Source organism: Gopherus flavomarginatus, chromosome 10 (genome assembly GCF_025201925.1).
Source record: "Gopherus flavomarginatus isolate rGopFla2 chromosome 10, rGopFla2.mat.asm, whole genome shotgun sequence".
NCBI lineage: Eukaryota > Metazoa > Chordata > Testudines > Testudinidae > Gopherus > Gopherus flavomarginatus.
In genome coordinates this window covers 74,264,041-74,289,028 of record NC_066626.1, presented here as the reverse complement: position 1 = coordinate 74,289,028, position 24,988 = coordinate 74,264,041, and the positions used below count along the sequence as shown (strand labels likewise).

Here is a 24,988-nt window from a genome sequence, read left to right as displayed (position 1 = left end):
CTTCCAACCACACACCTTCCTACAGCCCCTCCCCATTGCACAAAGTGCTAATAACCAAAGTAAAAGTAGAACTAATAAGAGGCATGCTGGACACTCACTCACTCCCTTATTTCATCTCATAGACTCTAGGACTGGAAGGGACCTCGAGAGGTCATCGAGTCCAGTCCCCTGCCCTCATGGCAGGACCAAATACTGTCTAGACCATCCCTAATAGACATTTATCTAGCCTACTCTTAAATATCTCCAGAGATGGAGATTCCACAACTTCCCTAGGCAATCTATTCCAGTGTTTAACTACCCTGACAGTTAGGAACTTTTTCCTAATGTCCAACCTAAATCTCCCTTGCTGCAGTTTAAGCCCATTGCTTCTTGTTCTATCATTGGAGGCTAAGGTGAACAAGTTTTCTCCCTCCTCCTGATGACACCCTTTTAGATACCTGAAAACTGCTATCATGTCCCCTCTCAGTCTTCTCTTTTCCAAACTAAACAAACCCAATTCCTTCAGCCTTCCTTCATAGGTCATGTTCTCAAGACCTTTAATCATTCTTGTTGCTCTTCTCTGGACCCTCTCCAATTTCTCCACATCTTTCTTGAAATGAGGTGCCCAGAACTGGACACAATACTCCAGTTGAGGCCTAACCAGCGCAGAGTAAAGCGGAAGAATGACTTCTCGTGTCTTGTTTACAACACACCTGTTAATGCATCCCAGAATCACGTTTGCTTTTTTTGCAACAGTATCACACTGTTGACTCATATTAAGCTTGTGGTCCACTATGACCCCTAGATCTCTTTCTGCCATACTCCTTCCTAGACAGTCTCTTCCCATTCTGTATGTGTGAAACTGATTGTTCCTTCCTAAGTGGAGCACTTTGCATTTATCTTTATTGAACTTCATCCTGTTTACCTCAGACCATTTCTCCAACTTGTCCAGATCATTTTGAATTTTGACCCTGTCCTCCAAAGCAGTTGCAATCCCTCCCAGTTTGGTATCGTCCGCAAACTTAATAAGCGTACTTTCTATGCCAACATCTAAATCGTTGATGAAGATATTGAACAGAACCGGTCCCAAAACAGAACCCTGCGGAACCCCACTTGTTATACCTTTCCAGCAGGATTGGGAGCCATTAACAACTACTCTCTGAGTACGGTTATCCAGCCAGTTATGCACTCACCTTATAGTAGCCCCATCTCAATTGTACTTTCCTAGCTTATCTATAAGAATATCATGCGAGACTGTATCAAATGCCTTACTAAAGTCTAGGTATATCACATCCACCGCTTCTTCCTTATCCACAAGGCTCGTTATCCTATCAAAGAACGCTATCAGATTAGTTTGACACGATTTGTTCTTTACAAATCCGTGCTGGTTATTCCCTATCACCTTACCACCTTCCAAGTGTTTGCAGATGATTTCTTTGAGTCTCTAGACTCTTTGTTTTCTATTTAGATCACAAGCTCCCTTTGGCAGAGATCTTGATGTTTATGCTTGCCTGTAAAGGGCCTAGTGCGCACTATTGGGAATATCACTTTTTGCGGGGAGGAGATTTTGGGTGCCCAGTTTGAGACCCCCTCACACTTCTCAAAATTAAAGACCTTCCTAACTGTCTCAAGTTAGGCACTGAAAATCAGTAGTCACTCTTGAAAATCTTGACCATAACTTACCTAGGCAAGGCAATCGTAAAGTGGGGGTTGCCCTGGTGCCATTAATATCCCCAGCTATAGACCATGTAGGGCAGAATAAGTTGAGCCCCGATCCCTTTTACTTATAGTTTCTGGAAGTTAAAAGTTCATAGTGAGAACAGAATCATCTGCACTGCTGGATTAGGTCCAGGAATGGTCTTTTCTTGATGCAAAGGACAGAATTCCAGCCTCACCAGTGCCGGCAATTAATTAATGCTCTGAAGCATGCAATTGGATTACTCCTTATCATTATTCTACGTTATATATAGCTACAGTCTTTGTTAGCAGTTGAAATTATCCTGCTTTCCCCCCCCCCTAATATTTTTCTTCCTCCATTGTGGAAAATGCTGTATCAGAGCCCCTCTAACTCTGGTTTCCTTTCCAGGCTCAGTAACTCTAATTTGTGATTGCAGGCCATGTGTAAATACACCATACATTTAATCATGTTTGCTCTTCTTTTGCCCTTTAATAGCCACTGAATGTGAGGGACAAATTCAGCCCTGATGCATACGCTGTAGATAAGGGAGTTACATCGGCTGAGTTTTACCCCAAGGTTCAATCCTGCAAGGTGCCAAGTGTCTCCAACTCCCCATCACTTCTTAGTGGGAGTTTTGACCTATTCAGCCCTGGCACATACTTGCCACCTGAGCAGCCAGAGGCAGGTACAAATTAATGCTGATGGTGGTATGATTACATTTAATGCAGAGCTATTCAGACACCAGAGGAGTTCTGTCTGCTGTTATGCAAAATAACTGTGGCTGTAGTTTGTTAGGTAACTTGTTTTGAAACCAGAAAAGAGCCTTAGTCTTTAGCACTAGAGATTTTTTAAAAGCATATTTAATCTTGGCATGTGGGCATTCAGCATTAGCTAGAAACCGTAATTCTCACAATTTGGAACTTAAGACATGCAAATAGTTTTGAAGGGGAAGAAAGAGACTCATTACCCCAAGTTCATTCCTGATCAGTACCCATAAGAGAGTTTATCCTGGAAAGTGTGAGAGACAAGGGGATCCATGTTGACACACATTTGACAGTGAGTACAGTACATAATCACCTAGACTTCCACCAGGCTAGTTTGGAGGGAGGTGAGACCTTAAGTCACACCCATCTGCTATGGAGCATCTCACCTTCCTGAAGATGAAGGTAATACATGTATTGCACCACTTCTTCAGAAGCTATTGAACAATATATTCTCCTATGTCTGCTTCACCACTTGCACTCTTCAGTGTCCGTATTGGGGTGACATCAGTAGTACCATGGGAAATGTGCTATGCTGAGGAGTAATTTAAATGCAGAGGAACCCTTTGGAAATACAGCATGAACCAACTTGTGCTTGCCTTATTTACACTGTTGATGTCAATGAGTGAGTCCATATGATTAGGATTAGGGTCTGCATTGGTAAAGGTTTTGTCAGAGCATCTCATCACTTCTGAGTTAGCAGGGAGAAGCAGCATGGTCTAGTGGTTAAAGCCCAGGACTTGGTCTGCTCTTGGACTCTGCTACAGCTTTGTGCTGTGACAGTGGGCACGTCTTGTTGCCTTAGTTTCCTCATGTGTAAAGCGGGGAGGATAATACACCCATGCCTCGCTGCGAAACAGTGCTGGGATGCTGAAGTCATCACTGATGATTTTAAAGCTCCTCTGACAGTCACAGCTGGAATGTGCTATAGCTGTGCAAAGTGCCATCTAAGACTAATTCTTTACACAGCCATAGCACCTCTCATCCTGAAGGACCAGACCTCCATGAACTCTAGACCATGGACTCTATCCCAGTTCCCTGCACAAGGCTGCCATAAACGAGGCCGATTTGGAGAAGCCCAGCTGTGTAATAACAGCTGCTGACCTTGTGTTCCCCTACAGGGGAAATACGGGCCTGGCTAATGGTATTATGGGGAACCAGTGGCCACAATCCTGCATTTACTCCACCTCAATGCTTTTGCTGCTGCCAGAGGGACGGTGCATTTTGCAGAGTGCATTATTTCACATAGCACCCAAATCCAGCCTCTGCTGGGGTGCAATATGTGTAGCACTCGCTGCAGAATGGGTACTTACACTAGTTATTGGAAAGAGGGGAAGTGAGGAATCATGTAACTAATTGGATCTGAGGTGGGATACCCATGTTGGAATCTGGCCAAGAAAACAAAGCTCACACCTTTATTGTTACAAATAAACAAATCATTATATCCCTGGGATCTCTTAATGACCAGAAATGGTGAGGATTTATCATACATAATGTCCAAAAGCTTGAATGCACCTGGTTACAGTATGGGATCATTTTTATATGCCATTTTCATTTTCAGCTGGAAATTACTGACATGACCAGGTCCGCTTTCCCTTCAGCAATTTCCCCCCCTCTTCCTCCCTCCCTGAGCTCTGACCATCTGGAAATCCTCCACCACCTCTTTCTCACGTGTGATTTTCCACCTAGGGCTGAAAGTATCACTGTACTAAAATTGATGCATTAACACATTGAGGCAGAGAGGAGTCAAGGATTGTATCACTTCATGGACCCACTCCACAGTCCTTGTATGTTTTAATCATCTTTATCTGCTTGTCGACACACCCTTCCCTCCCTGATGGTTATTGAAAAAGAATCGCTATGATTTAAGAAAAGAAAAAACCTATCCAACTGAGAAAGCCAGAGGAATAATAAGGATATTTAAAAAAAAAAATTGCTAGCTCGTAAACTAAATACAGTCCCATCCTCCACTGCCTGATGTAAACATAGGATCTGCCCCGGTCACTTTACTCGTGTGAGTAGATGCACTGTAGCTTTAAGAATACACATTAATGTTTTTGACCATTGTTGCAGAATGTTCTTTTCTGTGGAAAAGAAAAGAAACAAAAAACAAGAAGGGTGTTGTGTTGATTTGCTTTTTGGGCAAACAATGTAACTTACACTGACAGTAGTAAATGCAACTTACTTGGAAGCCAGCCAGCTGCCCAGCCGCCTCCTAACCAAACACTGAGGTCTAGTATGTTTAAGCATAATTTTCTCATGGCTTGGCTACTTTAATCATTTAAAGTCTTCCAGCCCTTTGAAGTGAGCAAAACCCTTCTGAAGTAACCCAAAAATGTCAAACTTGCCTTTATAGTTCCCATGTCGCTCGCCCACAAAGGCAAATCACACTCATCTTCATCCTGGAGACAACTAAACTACAGCAATGCATGTTTTTGTGGCCCTGATCCTGCCAATACTTAAATACATGCCTACCTAACAAGACTGTGCACGAGCATAACGTTAGCCATGTATGTAAGTGTTGGCCAATCAGGGTTTTGGTTTGTTTTCATATACAACAGTATAGTGCTATAGTATTTCATAGTAATGGTCCTAAATACTACAGTTTACCCTTTAAAATACTATAGTAATGATCTAAACCGTTGCAGGAATGCTATTTTAAGATTGACTGTTACTCTGAAATATTGCAAGGAGTTTTGGAGTTCTTCCTAGATTAATTAACCAATCCAGTATTGAGTAGATAAGAGCCAGGTAAATAACAGAACAAGAAGAACCAGCTGTCACTTGAAGACATAAAAATTGTATGAATTTTGCAAACATGTCTTTGAGGACCTTTTCAGTTAAAGGGACAGCCAAGGGTGGAGCATGTATGATAACTTAGGTACTAACTTTTTGGTGCTAAGGAACACATGGCAGATTTCAGCACTCATCATATACAGTCTGCAACTTGGTCTTTAATCCCACTGTGTATTCTAGTTAATCCCTCATAAAGCTGGAGCAAAGGGGGGCAAATAGTTCTGGTGTATAAATCATATACGTAGTACAGGGCAAAAGGCATTTCAAAACACTATTAATAAACCATTTGACATGATTTAGTGGTATGGGAAGGTTAGTGATGGGTGGCGGTAGAAAAATTTGCTTGTAGCTAATCTGGATGTAGAAAATAGGAAGGGTGAGGTAGGTTAAACATACTTGCTAGAAATTTAAGATGACAAAACAAGGTTAGACAAGTGTCTATTAAATCATATGTACCAGATCTTTAGCTAGTATAAATTGGCATAACTGCATTAATTGCAATAGAGCTATGCTGCTTTGCACTAGCAGAAGATATGGCTCCTGTAGCCCTGTAATTTGTACCCATTTAAAGTGACTGATTTGGGCACTACTGTATTCAAATAACCCAACCAAAGGCCATCTAGCAGGCTCTCTCTACATATACTCCTGTCTCCAATAATGAACACATTACTAAAATATATTGTGTTAGATCTGTAGCCTTATGGTACTGAAAAGCCTTTGCCAAAAAATGGTGTCCAAGTACCTGATGTGTAGAATAGTTTTGACCTGATGTAAAAACAAACAAACAAAATAGGGAAATTTAAAGGTGAAAGAGAGCATGGACTATATTAGGGATGCATGACATTACATTAATTAGTTGGGGAAGAAGAGAGTAAAATTTGTGTGTGTGAACAATAATTAAGACTATTTTAGCTCTTACATAGTGCATTTCATCTGTAGATTTCAAAATGCTTTACCGAGACTGTCAACATCATTTAAAGCTGGGTGAAATATTTTAGTGGAAACTTTTTTCATCAAAAAATAAAAATGCAGGTTGATCAAAAATTTCACAAATTTGACCAATTGTTTCAGTCAAGAAAAACCTGGAAAACAAATTAAATGCTTTTGAAATGAAACATTTTGATTTCTCTCTTTAAAAAGACTTTGTACTTCAAAATGTACTTCACTTTTATTTAAAAAATAAAATTTAAAATGTACTGTAAAAAATTCAAAACTGAAACACAACATCTTGTTTCAGATTCAGCTACATGTGTTGTCTGAACCAAAAAAAAATTTATTTTGGTGCAATGAAAAATCTGAAAAAAAGTTTGTTTTGGGTTGACCTGAAATGACATTCCTCCCCCCCCCAATTTTGTAGAACAGCCAATAAACTGGCAAATCAACTAGTCACACAACTCTAGTATCACCCCATTCTATGGATAGGGAAACTGAGGCACGGAGGTGGTGAATGCAGCAGTGGCTACAGGTTGTCTGGCCACGCAATACATACAGGCAGCAGCAGTGCAGGATCCCCCACCAAAACACTTCCTCAACCTTTGCCTGGAGATAGAAATTTAGAGGGGAGAAGATAGTTCAGTCTCCATGGTTCGTTCAGTCCTTTCTGCGGAGACTAGGTGCCAGGTTTTGACAGTTGTCCATCAGGACTTAACACATTTCACAAACCCCTTGCAGAGATGGTAGCAATTATTAGTTTCTTCTGAGGTGGGCTGGCTTTAAAATTAAAGGAGAGAAGTGCCATATCCTGCTCTCACTTCCCAGAATCATCCATTCCGTTCAGGACAATTAATGTTAACAATGAACCATCAGCCCTACTGTTAAATTTCCTGACCTGTTAGCTGTGTCATAGCCTCAGTATGGCTAAAGTATTGTGGGGTTGCATTTTTAATAATCCCCCTCAGCAAATAATGTTTAAATTACACAAGGGCAAGTTTAACTTGTGTGCTTAGCTGTTAAATGCAGGATTATCCCTCTTCATTTCTCCTGGAAGCATTTCCCCTGAACCTGAATTAATACAACTGCCATGTTCTTTGACAGTGTATTTAGAGTCCAGCACAAGCAACCTGTTCTTCTAATGTACAGCTTTTCATGCCATCTGAGTCATTTCCCCTCCTTGACCTACTTGAGGACTGGTGCTGCAGTTTCGGGAGTGGGGGGAAAAAAAAAAGAATCAGATTGAAAACTGATTGTGTCTTTGGCTCATATTCCAAATTTGATATGTGGCCCATCCACAAAACCAGGCAAGGGTGTGGGAATGGCTCCTTTTTTGTGTGTCATAAATGGCAGCTGTCCAGAGGCATCCACAAAGGTAACAACCCTAGTCATTTAGGGGTCCAGCAGATCAATGAGTCCAATCTCCCTGTCAAGCCAGAACGTAGGGCTCACTGCTGCCCTGCTTATTTAGTCCAGACACCTATTGACTTCACTGAAAGGTTTTTTTCTGAGGAAGAACAGTAGGATCAAGCTGTCTATAGCAAACCCAGGGAGCTGTGATTTGAGCCTAATTGGGAGCACTTGCCAAAGTAAAGTGATGGTATTTTAACCTTCTCAAAACTCAGTAATGCCCAGAATTAAGTGTTTCCACTTGGCCTTTCTTCCACAGCAGCGAGTCTCATTACACCTGCTTGTTCTTAGCTGCAGGAAGGACATTCTCCTTTTTATCTTTTGGGTTTCTGTTACACTTTCTGTTGCTCATCTTTGAGGTAAGATGTTTGGGATTTGATGCCTCCTTTTGGAAGGAAGGAATGTCTGTATTAATGCTGTCCAGTGTTCTGTCAGGAGTCCCCTGAGAGCTGCATTCTCACACATGGGCTTTTATTAGCTGTTTGACATTCAGTTTGTTCTCTCTCTGAGAGATCAGAAAATGCCCCGGTCATTGAGGGTGGCATTTTCTGAAGTGCCTCAATGATTTTCAATGTGGCTCATGCTCTTAAATCATTCAGATACTTTACTTTGGAAAATCCCACCACTGTTGCTTTTTAGAAGGGCTGTGTGTAATTGGGGATCAGAAGGCTGATGGCTAAGTATACAATTTAATATGAGGAGAGAGAAAGGTAGGAATCAAGTTGCCCTTCTCTCCTAGCTACCAGGTAACATCACCATCCCCTCTGCATCTCAGTTTCTCAAACTGTACAGCAAGATCATCATAACCATCTTGGTTATATGCTTCAAGCACCGCTCTACACTAGAAGCTTTTGCCAGTATAATAATGTCAGTTAGGAGCATAACTTCTTTTTTGTGACATTTCTATACTTCTAAAATCCCTAACGTAGATGCAGTTATACCAGCAAAAAGGTGCTTTTGTCAACATAGTTTATTTCATTCAGAAAAAAAAGATACCTGCAAGAACACTTTTTTTGGCCAGGATATAGATATACTGGAAAACCTTTCCCAGTGTAAACAAGGCCTGTAATAGTATGAAGAATTATCCAGTCTTAACCTCTGTGCCTCAGTTTACCCATTTGTACAATGAGTTAAACACCTACTTCAAAAGGGAGTCAATTAATGAATATTAGTGCTTTGAGAGCCTTGGCATGAAAGGTATGCTAAGACTACATGGAGCAGATTCTCACTTGCTGTAAATTGTCACAGCTCCACAATTTTAGCTATGACAATTTCACACAGCCTGAGGATCTCCCCTGCGATGGTATCTGTTCACTGAATCTCCTACTGGTTCAGAAAGGTGAAAAATTGCCCTCAGTCTGGCATTTATATATTTTTTATTTTTTTCCCAAATACAATGAATAGACCAAAATACCAGATTCACAATAATACACAAAGTAAGTAAAGAAGGTTAGGATAAAGCGTGGGAAGGTGAAACGACATCTCTCTCTTCAGGAGCGACATTAATCATGGACCCTCTAAAAAGTCAGCCCAAATTGCTTTCAGTTGTTTAGGCATTCCCCTTCTGTGGGATACCAGGTGTTCACTAGCTGCAAGGTCAACCATAGTACTGAGCAAGGCATCAATGTTTGGTGGGCATTGACATTTCCATTTTTATAGGATTCATTTTTTAGTGACTAAAGCTGCACATTGGAACCATGCTGCCTTACCACCAGGTAGCTTCCAGTTATCAAGAATATAACCAGAAATGAAATTTACAGGAGAGGGCTCCAGATTTGCATGCAGTATCAAATTGGTCCTTTCACCCATCTCATACCAGAAATTATTAATACCTGGGCACTTAATCAACCTTTATAAATGTGATTTAAATGTTTGCCACCACCTGAAGAAAATGTCCATAAACTGATTCATACGCAGGCTATCAGAATACATCAAGAGTCGCTTACTGTCATGGAGACAGATCATCAGCGGATGTAAATCAACATGGTTTCATTAACCTCAGTATTGATTTATACCCACTGAGGAGCCAGTCCGTAATAATCAGCAATATATAGAAACTAAGATCCAGCTGTGAAATCCCCACTAAGTGTCCTTTCACAGGATAATGCATTTTGCCCTCTCAAGATAGGTTTCTCTCATTAGATACAAATTTCCCCATCAGACAAATCTAATCTTCTTCCTTTTCAGTTAATGTTTTCTTGCATTTCAAGTTGCATTTAATGTATGGGAAAGCATGACTCTGAATGAGCTGGATACAAGCCAGTTGGGGAAGGTGTGTGTGAAAATTCACCCTTGTTCAGATTAGCTCAGAACAAATAGCATATAAAGAGGGGGAGAGAGAGAGAGAGAGAACTCAGCAGTGTGAAGAAACCATCCTGCTGATAGTTCAGCTTCTGTGCATATGCAACAAGTTTATGCCCAAGGGAAAGTGCTGAAAACTGAGCAGACTTGAAATTAACAGAGCTTTATAAATCAATCAGTAGGCATTGCTCTCTGAGCGGGATTAGGAGTCTAATGACACTTTTCTTTCTATAACCCCAATTGCTTCCCCTGCAGGGTTTTCTTCAATCATGTGACTGACTGCATCCATGATTCATTACATTCTTATCAAGGAGGAAATCCAGAGGATGTTGATTGTCCAAGGCCCTTTATTCAAGATTATTCATATTTTAAATTATATTGTTAACATATAATGTAATTCCCATATAACATGGACCTTTTCAATATTAAAATAAGCAAAATATTCTCAACTGATAATAGAAGCAAACAACAAACACCATCACACACCACCAAGGTGACAGATTACTGGGGTAAAAATCATACCTTTGAATGTTATTATTTCCACTGTAGATACAGTTTTCCTTTTTTGCATTTCATTTCCACTTAGGTCAATGACAATAGTAAGTTTTCAAACTGTGAGGGATTATGATTGCAACCTTCAACTATTGCAAATGTGAAAGGGAGCTTTCTAAAAATGTTCACACATTTTATATTTGAAAATGATCTCTGTGAACCAGCCATTACTGCTGGGTCTGTTGTTCTCTCCTTAGCTCTACTATAATTAATTTGACAGGAAAAGGACTAAGCTTATTGCATTCATGTTCTCTTATTAGCTTACAGGATGTTAAAGTGATTGGATTTTTAACATTATTTCTTTCTTTTAATATTCTAGGTTTTCCATTAAAAACTGATGGGGTAGGGAGGAGACACCTGATTTGGATCTCGCACCAGTTTTACACAGTTCTGTTGATGAATTTACTCCTAGTTTTCAATCCTCTGAGTGAAATCAGACTATATTAACATTAAATACATGATGAACAAATTGGTCAGGGTTGCAATATGAATCTGAATTATAGAATCAAGTCTCTCTTAATTTAGGATATAGAACAACCAGAAAGCATGTGTTACAACAAAAATATCCCCTAAGTTCTAAAAAATTGTTATTGTAGTACAGTAGCATATGGCCCCACCAACCAGCCCCAGTTATGGCACTATTGTGTATTGTACATAGTAAGCAGTTCCTGCCCAGAATACTCAAGATATACACAAGAAGTTTTGTTATTCCCCTTTTACAAATAGGAAACTGAGGCAAAAAGAGTTTAAGTGACTTGCCCAAGGTCACACAAGAAACCTATGGCAGAGTCATGAACTCAGCTCTCCTGTGTCCCAGTGCTGTGCTTGAATCTAGGGCAGGCTGACAGACAAACAAGAATTCCACTTTGTGAAAAATGTTGCAGTTTTGATATTTGTTTTTGTTCTGTATCGGAACTACAGGCATTTCCAAATGTTTTTCAAACAAAGCAAGAATCTAGACTAGGCATTAGCCCCATGTGAGAGACCTGGGTTCAAATCCCTGCTCCAAATCTGGGACTTTCTTTGGCCTACTTGATATATAATTATTTATTCAAAGCTGAACAATTCCAACAGGAGAGATCGAGAGAGACTCAGACCGAATGGTTAGGGCATTTGCCTGGAACGTGGGAGACCTAAGTGCTCTGAATCAAGCAGGGACTTGAATCTAGATCTCCCACAATTCAGGTAAGTGCCAAAACCAATGTGATGGGATGAGTCTCTCTGACCAGAAATTCCACTGTAGATGTGAAAGACATGCTGACTAAAAACGTTGTCAGAATGGAGACATTTCCCTGAAAAATGTCAGTTTTGATTAAATGGCATTTTGAAAAAAGTTGACTTGAAAAATTCCTGATGAGCTCTTTCTTTAATGACAAGATTACCCTTCCTCCTTATAGTTTAAAGCATTAATAGTCACTAGTAGGTCAGTATTTTGCCAGTCCAAGTATTAAAAAAAAAATGTGGACTAAAACAGTAACATTTGTATTTGTAATATGAATGGCAAAGGAGATTATAAAGTTATTAATTGTTACTATTTAAGAACATGTTGAGCAAAATATTCTCAAATCCCCCAGAAACAGACTATAGAACTAAAACAAATGATTTGTGGTCATTAACTAGATTAGAACTTGCTGCAGGAGTTAGCTGTCCATGCAGTAATATGTAACAGCACTCTGAGAGCCCCAACATCCATCCCCTGGCAATGAGTATGGTGTTCAGATGTGATCTAATATGTTTGTGTCAACTGAGCAAACTCAGTGCTGGGCAGAGATTAGCCCAGATTGTAACAGGGAGGGCAACTACACTTGACCCAATTACCTCATGACACATACCTGGCATTTCTTGTATCGCTGGCAAAATGACAACAAAGCTCCTTTGGTGAAGAACAAATTCTGCTCTGGGGTGTGCTGCTACTCCCCAGCCTTTAAGTGTTAGATGGATTCTTTCCCACCATGGGGCAGGCTTGCAAGAGGCTCCCCCCTGTATAGGCCCCAGGTGTCTCAAATTGATCACCCACACTGAGAGACCACGTCGGGACATGGGGGGAGGGGGAGCCTTGCCTCTCCTCCTCTGTATTTCAGTTTCTTCACCTAGAAAAACAATTGTTTTGAGCCCTTTAGATCAACAGCGCTAATTGGCCGAATGAAGGATGAGCTACAAGACACTAATTAATTGAAATGTAACACTTACTGGGTGCTATTATTTATCATCATCATCGTCATCACCCTCTGTCCCCTTGATGCAACCTGAGACACCGTTACAAAGCTGCGAAGCAGAAAGCTGCCTTGGGCCAGCTGGCCCGTTTCCAGCCGCGAGCGACAGGCGGCGCCCTTTCCCCAGCCTTCCCACGCCGCAGGCTGTAGCCTACCCCCCACACTGGAGGTGCCTGTGCCCGTGCCCAGCAGCGCTGCTTTTACCTGCTTCAAAAACCTTCACCCCGCCCTGGCACGGCGTGAAACCCGCCGGCAGCAGCCAGCGGGGTGGAAGCACCTGCCCTATCCACCACAGGTGAGCCCTTGGCGGATGCGCTAGGATCGCACTGCCCAAGGTCAGCGGGGTGGTGTGGCGGGTGCGGGGTGTGACTGCTAGGTGGTGTGTTACCCAGGTGTGGAGCTGTGCAGTGGGGCGGGGTGCTGGGTGAGAGAGTAGCTCTGGTGTGCCCTGCTGGTGGTGTGTACTCAGGGTGTATGTTGTGTTGTTTTTCCTGTGGGGTTGTGTACCGTGCGCTTGTTTGTGTTTGGGGGGGGCGTTGTGTGGCTGTGTGTTTGTGCAGCGTGCCGGCCTCTGTACATGCCGGGGGAGCTTATGTCGGTGAGGGTGGTGGGCAGCGTGTGCGGTGTGTTATTCGCACAGGCTTTGGGCTGGCGAGCGAGGGCTGGGTTTGTTTCGCTGTGTGGACGCGGCAGGTGGTTAATAGTCGTGTGCGTGCGCTCGGCTTGGTGCCGGTCCCGTGGAGCGCCTGTTGCTGTGTGATATGCTGGTTGGTGGGTCCCCTTTGCTGAGCCAGAGGAGAGACCCTCTGCTTCTAGTCTCCTCCCAGCTGCCCTGTGCACCTCCCTCCCCCCCAGTTAGTGGAACCCGGGTTTGTGTCAGGTGCTGAGAGTTGGCGGGGAGTCTCTGTTCACTGCAGCGAGAGCGGTCCCGTCCTGCTCCCCAGGGCACCGGGCGGAGACCTAAGCCAGAGGGTTCCCCGAGCGCAGCCCTAGCAGGGGGAGGGCGAGGGGAGGCGGGAGGGCGGCTGCAGCAGGCGGCGCAGGGCTCTCTCCGAGGAGCTGAGCAGGGTTAGGGGACCACACTGCCGTTATTTCTCCGAGCTCCCGCCGGAGCCTCAGCAGCGCTGCCTGCCTGACACCTGCCCGCCCGGGGTCCCCCTTATCGCCGGCCCCTGGAGCACTGCCTGTGTGACACCACCCGCAGTGCTGCGGGGTCCCAGCGCGTCCGGCTCTTCTCCACCCGTTCGTGGGCCAAGAGCGCAGAGCTTCGCCTTTACCCCCGCCCGCAAACTTCCCGCAACCCCGTCCGTGTTTTAAAGGGAGAAGAGCCTCAGGCTCAGACCCACCTAGCTCATGGGGTGTGTGTGTGTGTGTGTGGGGTGAATTGCAGCAAACTGGCCATGCGGGGGGGGGGGCATTGCTTTAAAGGCATATGAAAGGGGCGGGGAGAGAAAAGAACCGGCATAGCGAATATTTCCGCATCAGGAAGTGGCTGCACTAGCCTAGGGGGCCGGAGGCTTAATCTGCTCACGAGCGAAGAGCCTATGGCGTCCCTGGTGTACGTTGAAGTCCCCACGTGGTTTTCACTCCTGTATAAAAGTTTCAGTAGAAAGTGGCCCAATGTCGTGATTTTGCGGGGGGGGGGGTGAGCAGGCGGAGACCTGCGGCAGATAAGTGAGGCGCTAACCGCTCCCCCCCAGCAAGCCTTTCCCCCACCCCCCGCAGGCTGCGCCTCGGAGCCGGACCCACAGGCGCGTTAAAAGCCCTCCAGCCCCCCAGGCCAGGCAGAGCGCGAGCCGGAGCCGGAGCGTGACCCGCTGCGGGGAGCCGCGCTGACCATGAGGACGCGGGAGAGGCGGCCGGACAAGCGAGCAGAGGCGCTGCTCTGAGCCCGGGCTTTGCCCGGCTCTTGTTTTGTTCCCCGAGGGAAGCGCAGCCTGGCAGGACGCTAGAGCCCAGCCGGGCCGACAGCAGGGGGGAAGGGGCTGCATGTGTGGATCTGGTGCCCCGCTCCTGTGAGCTGGCTGCAGGGGAGCTGCCCAGCGAGAGGACCGAGCGGAGCCGCCCTGCACCCAGCGCCCCTGGCGTGGCTTTGCCGGCCGGGCTGTGGGGCACCAGCCTGGTTTCCTTCCCACCGGGCAGCAGCTGGATTGCACGTAACCCGGCCGGGTCCCTCTCCCCGCTCAGCCCCGATGACGCCAGACTGAGAGCTCGCCCCCGGCTCGGCGGGACCTGGAGAACTGAGAGCCTGCGCGAAGGGACAGGCAGCCGCACGGCTCGGCTCGCCCTGGGGATGTCCCCTGCGGAGTGATCCGGCCGCGGGACTCGCTCCGCCTGCTCCCCCGCCCCACGGGGGCGGCTGCTGTCCCCTACAGCCTCCCTCCCTCCTCCTCGCCCGGTGCCCCCTGCAACCTGCCTGCTGCCCCCTAACCGACCTCCCCTGACACCTCCTCCCCCCCAGCCTGCTGCCCCCTAACCGGGCTCCCCGGGTACCTCCTGTCCCCAGCCTGCTGACCCCCATCTGGGCTTCCCTGGCACACCCTCCCCCCCCCCCCGCGCAGCCTGCTGTCCCTAGCTGGGCTCCCCTAGCACCTCCCCCCTAGCCTGCTGCCCCCTATCCGGGCTCCCCTAGCACCTCCCCCCGAGCCTGCTCCGCCCAGACCGGGCTCTCTCTGCACCCCCTCTCCCCAGCCTGCTGCCCCTACTTTAGACCTTGGCGCCCCGCCTCTAGCTCCGCTGCCCCCCACTTTGGCTCCCGCCCCCCCTCAGCTTGGCTGCCCCCGCCCCCCTGCCCCGGGCGCTGCTGCCGGGGAGCGACCTGAGCTGAGTACCGGCGGCCGGGACTGAGCCGGGCTCCCTGCAGCGGATCGGGACGGCCTCCAGCTGTGCCCCCCGCCACAGCGCCCGCTGCCCGCCATGGACGGGGCGGCTTGGAGCGGAGTCCTGGCCGCGTTGGTGGTTTGCTGGTTGGCGGTGGGCGCCGGGGGCTCCCCGACGCCGCCATCCCCCGCGGGGGGAGTCCCCCCGGACACCTGCACGTCCTGCGGCTTCCGGCGGCCCGAGGAGCCAGGCAAGGTGGACGGGGATTTCCTGGAGGCGGTGAAGCGGCACATCCTGAGCCGGCTTCAGCTGCGGGACCGGCCCAACATCACCCACGCCGTGCCCAAGGCGGCCATGGTCACGGCGCTGCGCAAGCTGCACGCCGGCAGGGTGCGGGAGGACGGCCGGGTGGAGATCCCCAGCCTGGACGGGCAGGCGAGCGGCGGACCCCCGCTGCACGAGCAAGTGTCCGAGATCATCAGCTTCGCCGAGACAGGTGGGCACCGCATTCCCCCGACCCCTCCGCCTCACCCACTGGCTGTCGGTCCGTCCCAGGCACCCCGTGGCCCCGAGTTACCCACTTCCACCTGTCTGCCCTGTGCCGGCCACCCCGCCGCGTTCCCCCAACCCCTCCACCTCCCCCACCCGGCGGTTGGTCCGTCCCAGGCACCCCGTGGCCCCGAGTTACCCACTTCCACCTGTCTGCCCTGTGCCGGCCACCCCGCCGCGTTCCCCCAACCCCTCCACCTCCCCCACCCGGCGGTTGGTCCGTCCCAGGCACCCCGTGGCCCCGAGTTACCCACTTCCACCTGTCTGCCCTGTGCCGGCCACCCCGCCGCGTTCCCCCAACCCCTCCACCTCCCCCACCCGGCGGTCGGTCCGTCCCAGGCACCCCGTGGCCCCGAGTTACCCACTTCCACCTGTCTGCCTTGTGCCAGCCCCCCAGCCCCCCTGGCCATCCGTCCCAGCCACCCCACCACGTTTCCCTGACCCCTCTGCCTCACCCACCCAGCCGCTGGTCCGTCCCTGGCACCTCGTGGCCCCGAGTTACTCACTTCCACCTGTCTACCCTGTGCCATCCGTCCCAGCCCCCCCGGCCATCCGTCCCAGCCCCCCCACCACGTTCCCCTGATCCCTCTGCCTCACCCACCCAGCCGCTGGTCCGTCCCCGGCACCCCGTGGCCCCGAGTTACTCACTTCCACCTGTCTGCCCTGTGCCAGCCACCCAGCCCCCCCGGCTGTCCGTCCCAGCCCCCCCGGCCATCCGTCCCAGCCACCCCGCCACGTTCCCCTGATCCCTCTGCCTCACCCACCCAGCCGCTGGTCCGTCCTTGGCACCCTGTGGCCCTGAGTTACCCACTTCCACCCGTCTGCCCTGTGCCAGCCACCTCGTCCCCCCCGGACATCCATCTCAGCCACCCCCTGCATTACCCCCTTCCACCCAGCCACCCTGTCCCCCTGGCCATCCATCTCAGCCACTTACACCCAGCCACCCCATCCCCCTGGCTATCCATCTCAGCCAACCCCCTGCATTACTCCCTTACGCCCATCCACACTGTGCCAGCCACCCCATTCCCCTGGCCATCTGTCTCAGCCACCCCCTGCATTACCCCCTTACACCCAGCCACCCCGTCCCCCCAGGCCATCCGTCCCAGCCACCCTTCTGCATTACCCCTGTCACCCATCTGCCCTGTCCCATCCCCTGTCCCAGCCATCCGTGCCAGCCCCTCTGCATCACCGTCTTCCAACTGTCCACCCTGTGCCAGCCACCCCGTCCCCCGGCCATCTGTCTCAGCCACCCGTCTGCGTTACCCCCTTCCAGCTGTCCGCCCCGTGTCAACCACTCCATCCCACCCTGCTGGCCATTCGTCCCAGCCACCCCTCCACATTATCGCCTTCCACCTGTTCTCTCCATGCGAGCCATCTCATCTGACCCCTGGCCATCTGTCCCAGCCACCTCTCCACCCCTTGTCAACCACCCCATCCCACCCCACTGGCCATCCGTCCCAGCTACCCCTCCACTTTACCCTCTTCCATCCAACCTCCCTGTGCCAGCCACCCCTCCATGTCAACCCCCTTCCATTTGTCCATGGATCCATCCCAGCCACCCTATCCAATCACCTGATTATCCGTCCCAGCCACCTCTCTGTGTCACCCAGGTGTCTGTCAGTCCATCCCAGACATCCCATCTCACCCTGCCCTCCGGCCATCCGTCCCAGCCACCCCTCTGCATCAACCCCCTTCCTTCCGTCCATCTTGTCCCAGTCACCCCCTCCCACCCCCCCTTCCATCCTTCTTCCCCGTGCCAGTCACCCCTCTGCTTCACCCCTGTCCATCCATATTCTCCGCCTCAGCCACCCCTCTGTGTCACCCCTTCCATCCATTCACGCTGTGCCACCCACTCATCTGTCAGTCCATCCCCCAGTCATCTGTCTCGGCCCTACCACCATGTCATCCCCCTTCCATTTGTCCTCAAAATGCCAACCACCCCTTTGCATCAACCATTCATCCATCAGTCCACCCAGCCATCCCATACCCCTGGGCATCCATCTCAGCCATCTCTCAGTGTCACCCCCTTCTGTCCATCCACCCCATGCCAGCCACCACTCTACGTCAACCATCTGTCTATCCATCCATCCATCCCTCTCAGCCACCCCCTGCTTCACCCATCCCTCCCAGCCACCCCTCTGCTTCACCCATCTGTTCATCCATCCATCTGTCCCAGCCATCCCTCCAGTTCATCCACGCATCCATCCACTCCATGCCTGCCATCCCTCTGCCCATCCATCCAGGCCAGCCACCCCTCTGCATCACCCACCCACCTGTCTATACATCCCAGCCACCCCTCTGTGTCATCCACCTGTTTGTCCATCCCACCCACCCATCTATCCCTCCAACCATCTCACACCAGCCACCCCTCTGCGTCACCCACCAATCTGTCCATCCACCACTTGCCAGTCACCTTTCGGTGTCACCTACCCATCCGTCCCATCCAGCCACCCCTCTGCCTTACTCATCTATCCATCCCATGCCATCCCCCCTTCCACTTCACTCACCCATCCAATCATCCATCCACCCCATGCCAGTCACCCTATCCTAGCCACGCTTCTGCTTCACCCACCCATCTGTCCACCCCATGCCAGCTACCCCTCTGTGTCACCTACTCAACCACCCTTCTGCTTCACCTAGCTGCCCACCCTTCTCTTTGTCCATCTATCCATTCCAGACATCCCTCTGCTTCACACACTTGTCCAACGATCCAGCCGCTCCATGCCAGTCACCCCACCACTTCACCCAACCATCCGTCCATCCACCCCAGGTCAGCCATCCCTGCTTCACCCACCCATCTGTCCACCCACACCTAGTCACTCCTCTGCCTCACTGATCTGTCCATCCACACCATGCCAGCCAGCCCTCTGCCTCACCTATCCATCTCTTCATCCATTCCAGTCACCCCTTCGCTTCATCCGTCCATCCACCCCAGGCCAGCCACTCCTTTATTTCACCCATCTGTCCATCCACTCCTCTGCTTCATCTATCCATCCCATGACAGCTACTCCTGTGCTTCACCCATCTGTCCATCTATCCACCATCCAATGCCAGCCACCCTAAGCTTCGGCCATCCATGCATCCTCTTGTCTGCTTCACCCATCCATTTGTCCATCCCATCCCAGCCACCCCTCTGTTTCACCCATCTGTCCATCCATCCATTTCCCTCATGCCAGACACTCCTCTGCTTCATCCATCCATCCCATGGCAGACACCTCTCTGCTTCCCACATCCATCCGTTTGTCCATCCATCTCTCTGCTTCCCAGATCCATCCATTTATCCATCCCATGGCAGCCACTCATCTGCTTCACCCCCACTCCACGCCTGTCCATCCATGCATGCATCCATCCATCCATCCATCCACACCTTTGCTTCACCTATCCTTCCATCCATCCCATGCCTGCCACACCTCTTCTTCACTGATTCATTCATCCCATGACAGCCACCCCTCCGCTTCAACCATCAGTCCATCCATACATCCATCTGTCCACCCATCCCTCTTCATCCATCTATCTGCCCGCCCCATGCCATCCATTCCTCTGCTACATCATTCTACTCACCCACCCTATGCCATCCACCTGCCCCGTGCCATCCACCCTCTGCTACACCACACCATCTGCCCATCCCATGCCATCCACCCATCTGTTACAATATTCCATCTGCCTGCCCCATGCTATCCACCTCTCTGCTACATCATCACATTCAATTGCCCCATGCTATCCACCCCTCTGCCACACCATTGCATCCACCCCCTGCCAAGTAATTCCATCCTCTTTTCCTCTACTTACATGCCATTCAACCCCCTCTGCTACCTCCATTTCCCCACCTCCTCTTTTACAGCCATTCTTCTACTCATGCCATCCAACCTCCTCTGCTATACCCATCCATCACCTCTGCCTGATGCACAGATTCATCCATCCACCCATCCGTTTCTACTTGTCCTTCAACAGTTTCTGCAACCCTCACTTATCCACTCCATCCATCTCTATATACCCTCTAATTCCTCTGCTACAGCAACCCATCCAGTCACCACATCCACTTTACCCATCTAACCATCATAACCTCCATCCCCTTTGCTATACTTATCCATTCACCCACATTCTCCAGCCCCGCTGCAAAATCCATATGTCCTCTGCTCCATCCATCCACCATTCACATGCCTTACAGCCCTGTCTGTTCCACCATCCCGTCTCTGTATGTCCTTCAGCCTGCTCTGTTGCATCCTTTCAGTGTACCCATCGATCCACTATACACATTTACTGTACCCATCCATCTGCCTACCCACTCCATCTATCCATACTTCCCCTGCACCCATGTTCCCTCTTAGCCACCACCTAGTGTATTCATCCATCCACACACTTTATGATCTTTCCACTTAATCTATCCATCTTTTTATGTACGTTTTGTCCATCTGCTCTGGTTGTCTGTCTGTTCATCCATCCATCCATCCAACCACCCACCCACCCACAATATCTGTCCATCAACCATATCAGTCCTATTCATCCAGCCATTGCACCTGTTCATCCATCTGATCCATTTGCTGTATCTATCTATTTAACCTGCAGTATCCATCCATCCATCCATCCTTCCATTCATCCACTAGATCTATGTCCTTTGCATATCCATCTATACTGTCAATCTACCACAGGTACAAGCCTGTCTTCCTGCTATATCCCTCAATCCCTCCAACAATCTGCTGTATCACAACATTTATTTCTATCTGTCTGGGGTATCTGATTACCCACCCATCTACAAAATCTATTTGTATGTATACTGCCCATCCATCTACTGCATCTACCCAACTACTATCAAAAGCATATACATTTACAGTATCTGTTGTGTATAAATGAGATAGATACGTGCTTGTCTGTTTATATTCACATAAATATTTATAGGTCTATATATTACTTATGAATATGTATCTCTTAGGTGCTCTTATGCCATATGTACTGATGTAATGACACTATGCTGTTGATTTTCCTTTCACTGTGATCACAGTTTATAGAAAAGTTGTGTGTTGACATGTAATAGGATTTTTTTAGCATTGATTTTTTATTGCCTTTTGTTCTTTTTACCATTTTCTTAAAAGTCTAATGCTATGACATCACTACTGGGGTTGCAGTTCTATTCAGTACTCAATTGACAATCACTTATTTTTGCTACATCTTCCAAATCTGTTTGATATAAAACATATATAGACACAGCAAACATGATAAGGTACAAGAAACATTATATGCGCTGCCTGGGCCTACCAGACGTATTTTGAAGGGATCTGGGGTGACACACTAAGACTCTGACTATACAAAACCCTTGAAAGATATATAGGTGGACAAAAAGAACAAAGGTTCCTGGGCAACCGAAAGGGATAAAAAATCTGTGTTTGGCAATATGCAGAAAGAAATCAGATTGTAACAGATTAGAAATACCTGTTAATCCTATAATTTTAAATAGCAATCAGAAGAATGTAATTAGAACACGTGGGTTAAAGGCATGCTAAAAAGTCTAGCCTGGACATTTATCACCTAAAGCATAGCTGTGTGATGCTTGTAGCACATAATTCCAGCAGATACAAGTAGTATGGTACCTTTCATGCAGTTAATTCTTCTGGTTGCAAATAATGTATTACAGCTAGACATTGGGTGGAATATCAGTGATAGTTTCACTCATTTAATTCTGACATTGAGAAATACATGAAGACCAGAAGGATATTGCAGTGACCACGGCTGCTTCATTTTGACCTCTTTTTAGAATTTATGTGGGGGGAAGGCAGAGATCAAAATCTGATGGGCAATACCCTGCTACTTAAGAAGAGTAGATACAGATTAGTTTAACCCTTTGTACAACAAAATTTTTCATTAGTCACTGAAGCTTCACTGGTTGCTAAAAAGCCTTTCTTGTAAAAACCAAAAGGTATCTGAAAACTGAACCTTTCCCTAAACCAATTAGTAAATATTAAGGTACAAATGCTGTACTTTTCAGGGTACTCTGATATCCTGCTTGAATCTCTCTGGCTCTAAAGAATTTGTGCTGTTTTCTGCAGATCTGACATATTCAGCTATAGCCAGGTTTGCTCTGGGAAGTCACTTTTTAATGTATTTCTCGTACAAATTGTGGACCTTTAATTCAGTGCGTTATTCCTGGCTAATAAATTCTCCCAGCAGTTTTGATCAGCTATGTTCTAGCATTGTTTCTGAATCCAGAATTGTTCAACTAGTAAATTTTTTTTCTTGACTTAATGTTGCTGATCTCTCTTTCTCTTGCAGATGATCTGGCCTCATCTAGAGTCCGCCTCTATTTCTTCATCTCAAATGAAGGGAACCAGAACTTGTTTGTCGTTCAAGCCAGCCTATGGCTTTATTTGAAGCTGCTTCCGTATGTCTTAGAGAAAGGCAGCAGGCGAAAAGTAAGAGTCAAAGTCTATTTTCAAGACCTGGACACTAGCAACAAGTGGAATGTGGTTGAAAAGAAAGTTGATCTCAAAAGAAGTGGTTGGCACACTTTTCCCATGACAGAGGCGATCCAGTCTCTGTTTGAGAAAGGAGAAAGGAGACTGAACCTGGATGTTCAATGTGAGGGCTGTGAAGAGTATTCAGTGCTGCCAATTTATGTGGACCCTGGGGAGGAATCACACCGGCCTTTTTTAGTGGTGCAAGCCCGATTAGCTGATAACAAACATAGGATCCGGAAAAGAGGCCTGGAGTGTGATGGCAGGACCAACCTATGTTGCAGGCAACAGTTTTACATTGACTTCAGACTCATTGGGTGGAATGACTGGATCATAGCGCCATCAGGTTACTATGGGAATTACTGTGAAGGGAGCTGCCCAGCCTACTTGGCTGGAGTCCCAGGATCAGCTTCCTCTTTTCACACTGCAGTAGTGAATCAGTACCGCATGCGAGGGCTGAACCCAGGCACCGTGAACTCCTGTTGCATTCCAACCAAACTTAGCACAATGTCAATGCTGTACTTTGATGATGAATACAACATTGTGAAAAGGGACGTTCCCAATATGATTGTGGAAGAATGTGGTTGTGCTTGATTTAAGGTGTGTTTCCGGGGGGAGAAAGAGAACATTCCCGTACTAGATGGTATTGGAGGAAGTTTCACTGTGTATCCAGGCATCGGTGTTAAGTCACTGTGGAAAAGTCTGGCCAAAAAAAAGTTTCACATTGGTGTCAGGACAGTGACAATTTGTGGATCTTGGACATTTAAATATTCTACCACTTATAAACTAATGCTATGAAATACTTTACACACACACACACACACACACACACACACACACACACACACACACACACACACACACACACACACACACACACACACACACACACACACACGATACAAGTAACAGGAAGTCAGTCACCAGTGACAACATAACTAAAATGCCTGCCAGTACAAGTGAATGGCCAAGCAGCTGTTTCTCCACCTGCCTGGGAAGTCAGACTGAAAAGAGCTCTATGTGCTCATGCAAAAGAACACAAAAAAGAGAGAACATAATATATTCTTGCACGCAGGTGTCAAAATCACCAAATTTAAAAATTGCCATCACCTCTTAGGTCCAAAGGGAAGCCGCAGTCCACCTGCCTATGCAGGTGATCCCTTCCTCTTAATTTAAAAATCTCCTCATGTAAACGCCACACATATCCTTATCTTCCAACAGCACTTCCAGTACGGAATATCATATGAGAACATGAGAGAGACACATACGCAGCTACGGCTGAGACTGTTTCTGTGTTCTTCTGAATCACATGTTTGGTTGGCATTATTTGATGCTTTAACTGACTGCTAGAAATCCATGGACGGCTGTATCTGTTGTGCCATTGAAAAGGGGCTTTTCTGTCACATCTGGATTGTGCTGACCATTAGCATCTCACTGTTCTAAGAACAAAAACTCAAAGTTGCAATCTGTGTGTTTCAGCAGAAGACTCCGCAAGGACATGTAATGTGGGAGAAAAACAAACAAACAAAAAGCAAATGCTACCACAACGAAACCAATGAATCCTAAAAGGAATTACAGTAACATGGTGGAGACATTCTGAAAAATGCTGTGCATTTAATAACAGGTGAAAGCACTCTCCTCCTTTCCAAGACTTGTTAAAATGTTCTTCAGTTTCTTTACCAGGAAGTGTCAAGGATGGCCATAAAGATCAGAAAATAAAGATACAGCATAGCACTTGCAAACTGCTTGAATGCACATATTATAGCACTTGCAGATTTCAATGCCTTGAAAAGTGGTACTTGATAGTGCACTTATCTTTGCTCACTATCTAGGTAAACAGGTGCCGCATGAGCTATGCAATTTAAAGTGTTGACCCATACTAGACAAAACTGGACTTACGATATGACTTTTTTAATATTTTTTATACTTGAAATTAAATCTTTTGCTTCTTTTTTAAAGCGAATGATTGCTTTTAACGTTTGCACTGATTTAGCTGCATGATTAGTCAAAAAACCTGCCATTTGAAAAAAAATGTTATTTTTATAGCAGCAAAAATGAATACATTTAAATGTATTATACATAAATTTTGGAACCAAAGAGGCCAACATATTAGTTATAATTTTTATGAGATGGCAAAGCCATCATATATTATGTAGTTGTACTGAGCAATCCCTCACAAGGCCTACCGATTCTTTCAGGGTACAAAATGGATTCTGTTTGTTCTAGTCAATGTCTTTTCTATACCGTACGCACATGGAACGTATAGTGAAAAAACAACTGTTGTAGAATACATTACAATATGTACATCCTTCAAGTCCATTTTTTATGTTTATTTAATAAAGTTCCTTTTAGGTTCTGTTCCATAGTAATTTAAAACCAAACAAGTTTCACTTAGGTTTGCTGTTGAAGTATTTTCCATTTGTGTACAGATTAAGTAAATAAAAAGATTGAAAACTGGATGAGGTTTTGTGCATGTCACCTCCTGGAGAGCTTGGTTACATATAGTTTACAACTCATGATTAAGGGTGAGGAGGGTGGGTAAAATGGAGCATG

At 47.2% G+C, this 24,988-nt stretch overlaps 1 protein-coding gene across 1 annotated transcript; it reads left to right on the top strand.

Annotated features, from left to right (window-relative positions):
• The first annotated feature begins 15,536 nt into the window (after nt 1-15,536).
• On the top strand, nt 15,537-24,787 carry INHBB (inhibin subunit beta B). Its single transcript, XM_050917125.1, has 2 exons — nt 15,537-15,936; nt 22,254-24,787. Exons 1-2 carry the CDS (start codon nt 15,537-15,539, stop codon nt 23,027-23,029), a joined length of 1,176 nt encoding a protein of 391 aa, XP_050773082.1. The 3' UTR covers nt 23,030-24,787.
• Nucleotides 24,788-24,988: the final 201 nt, after the last annotated feature.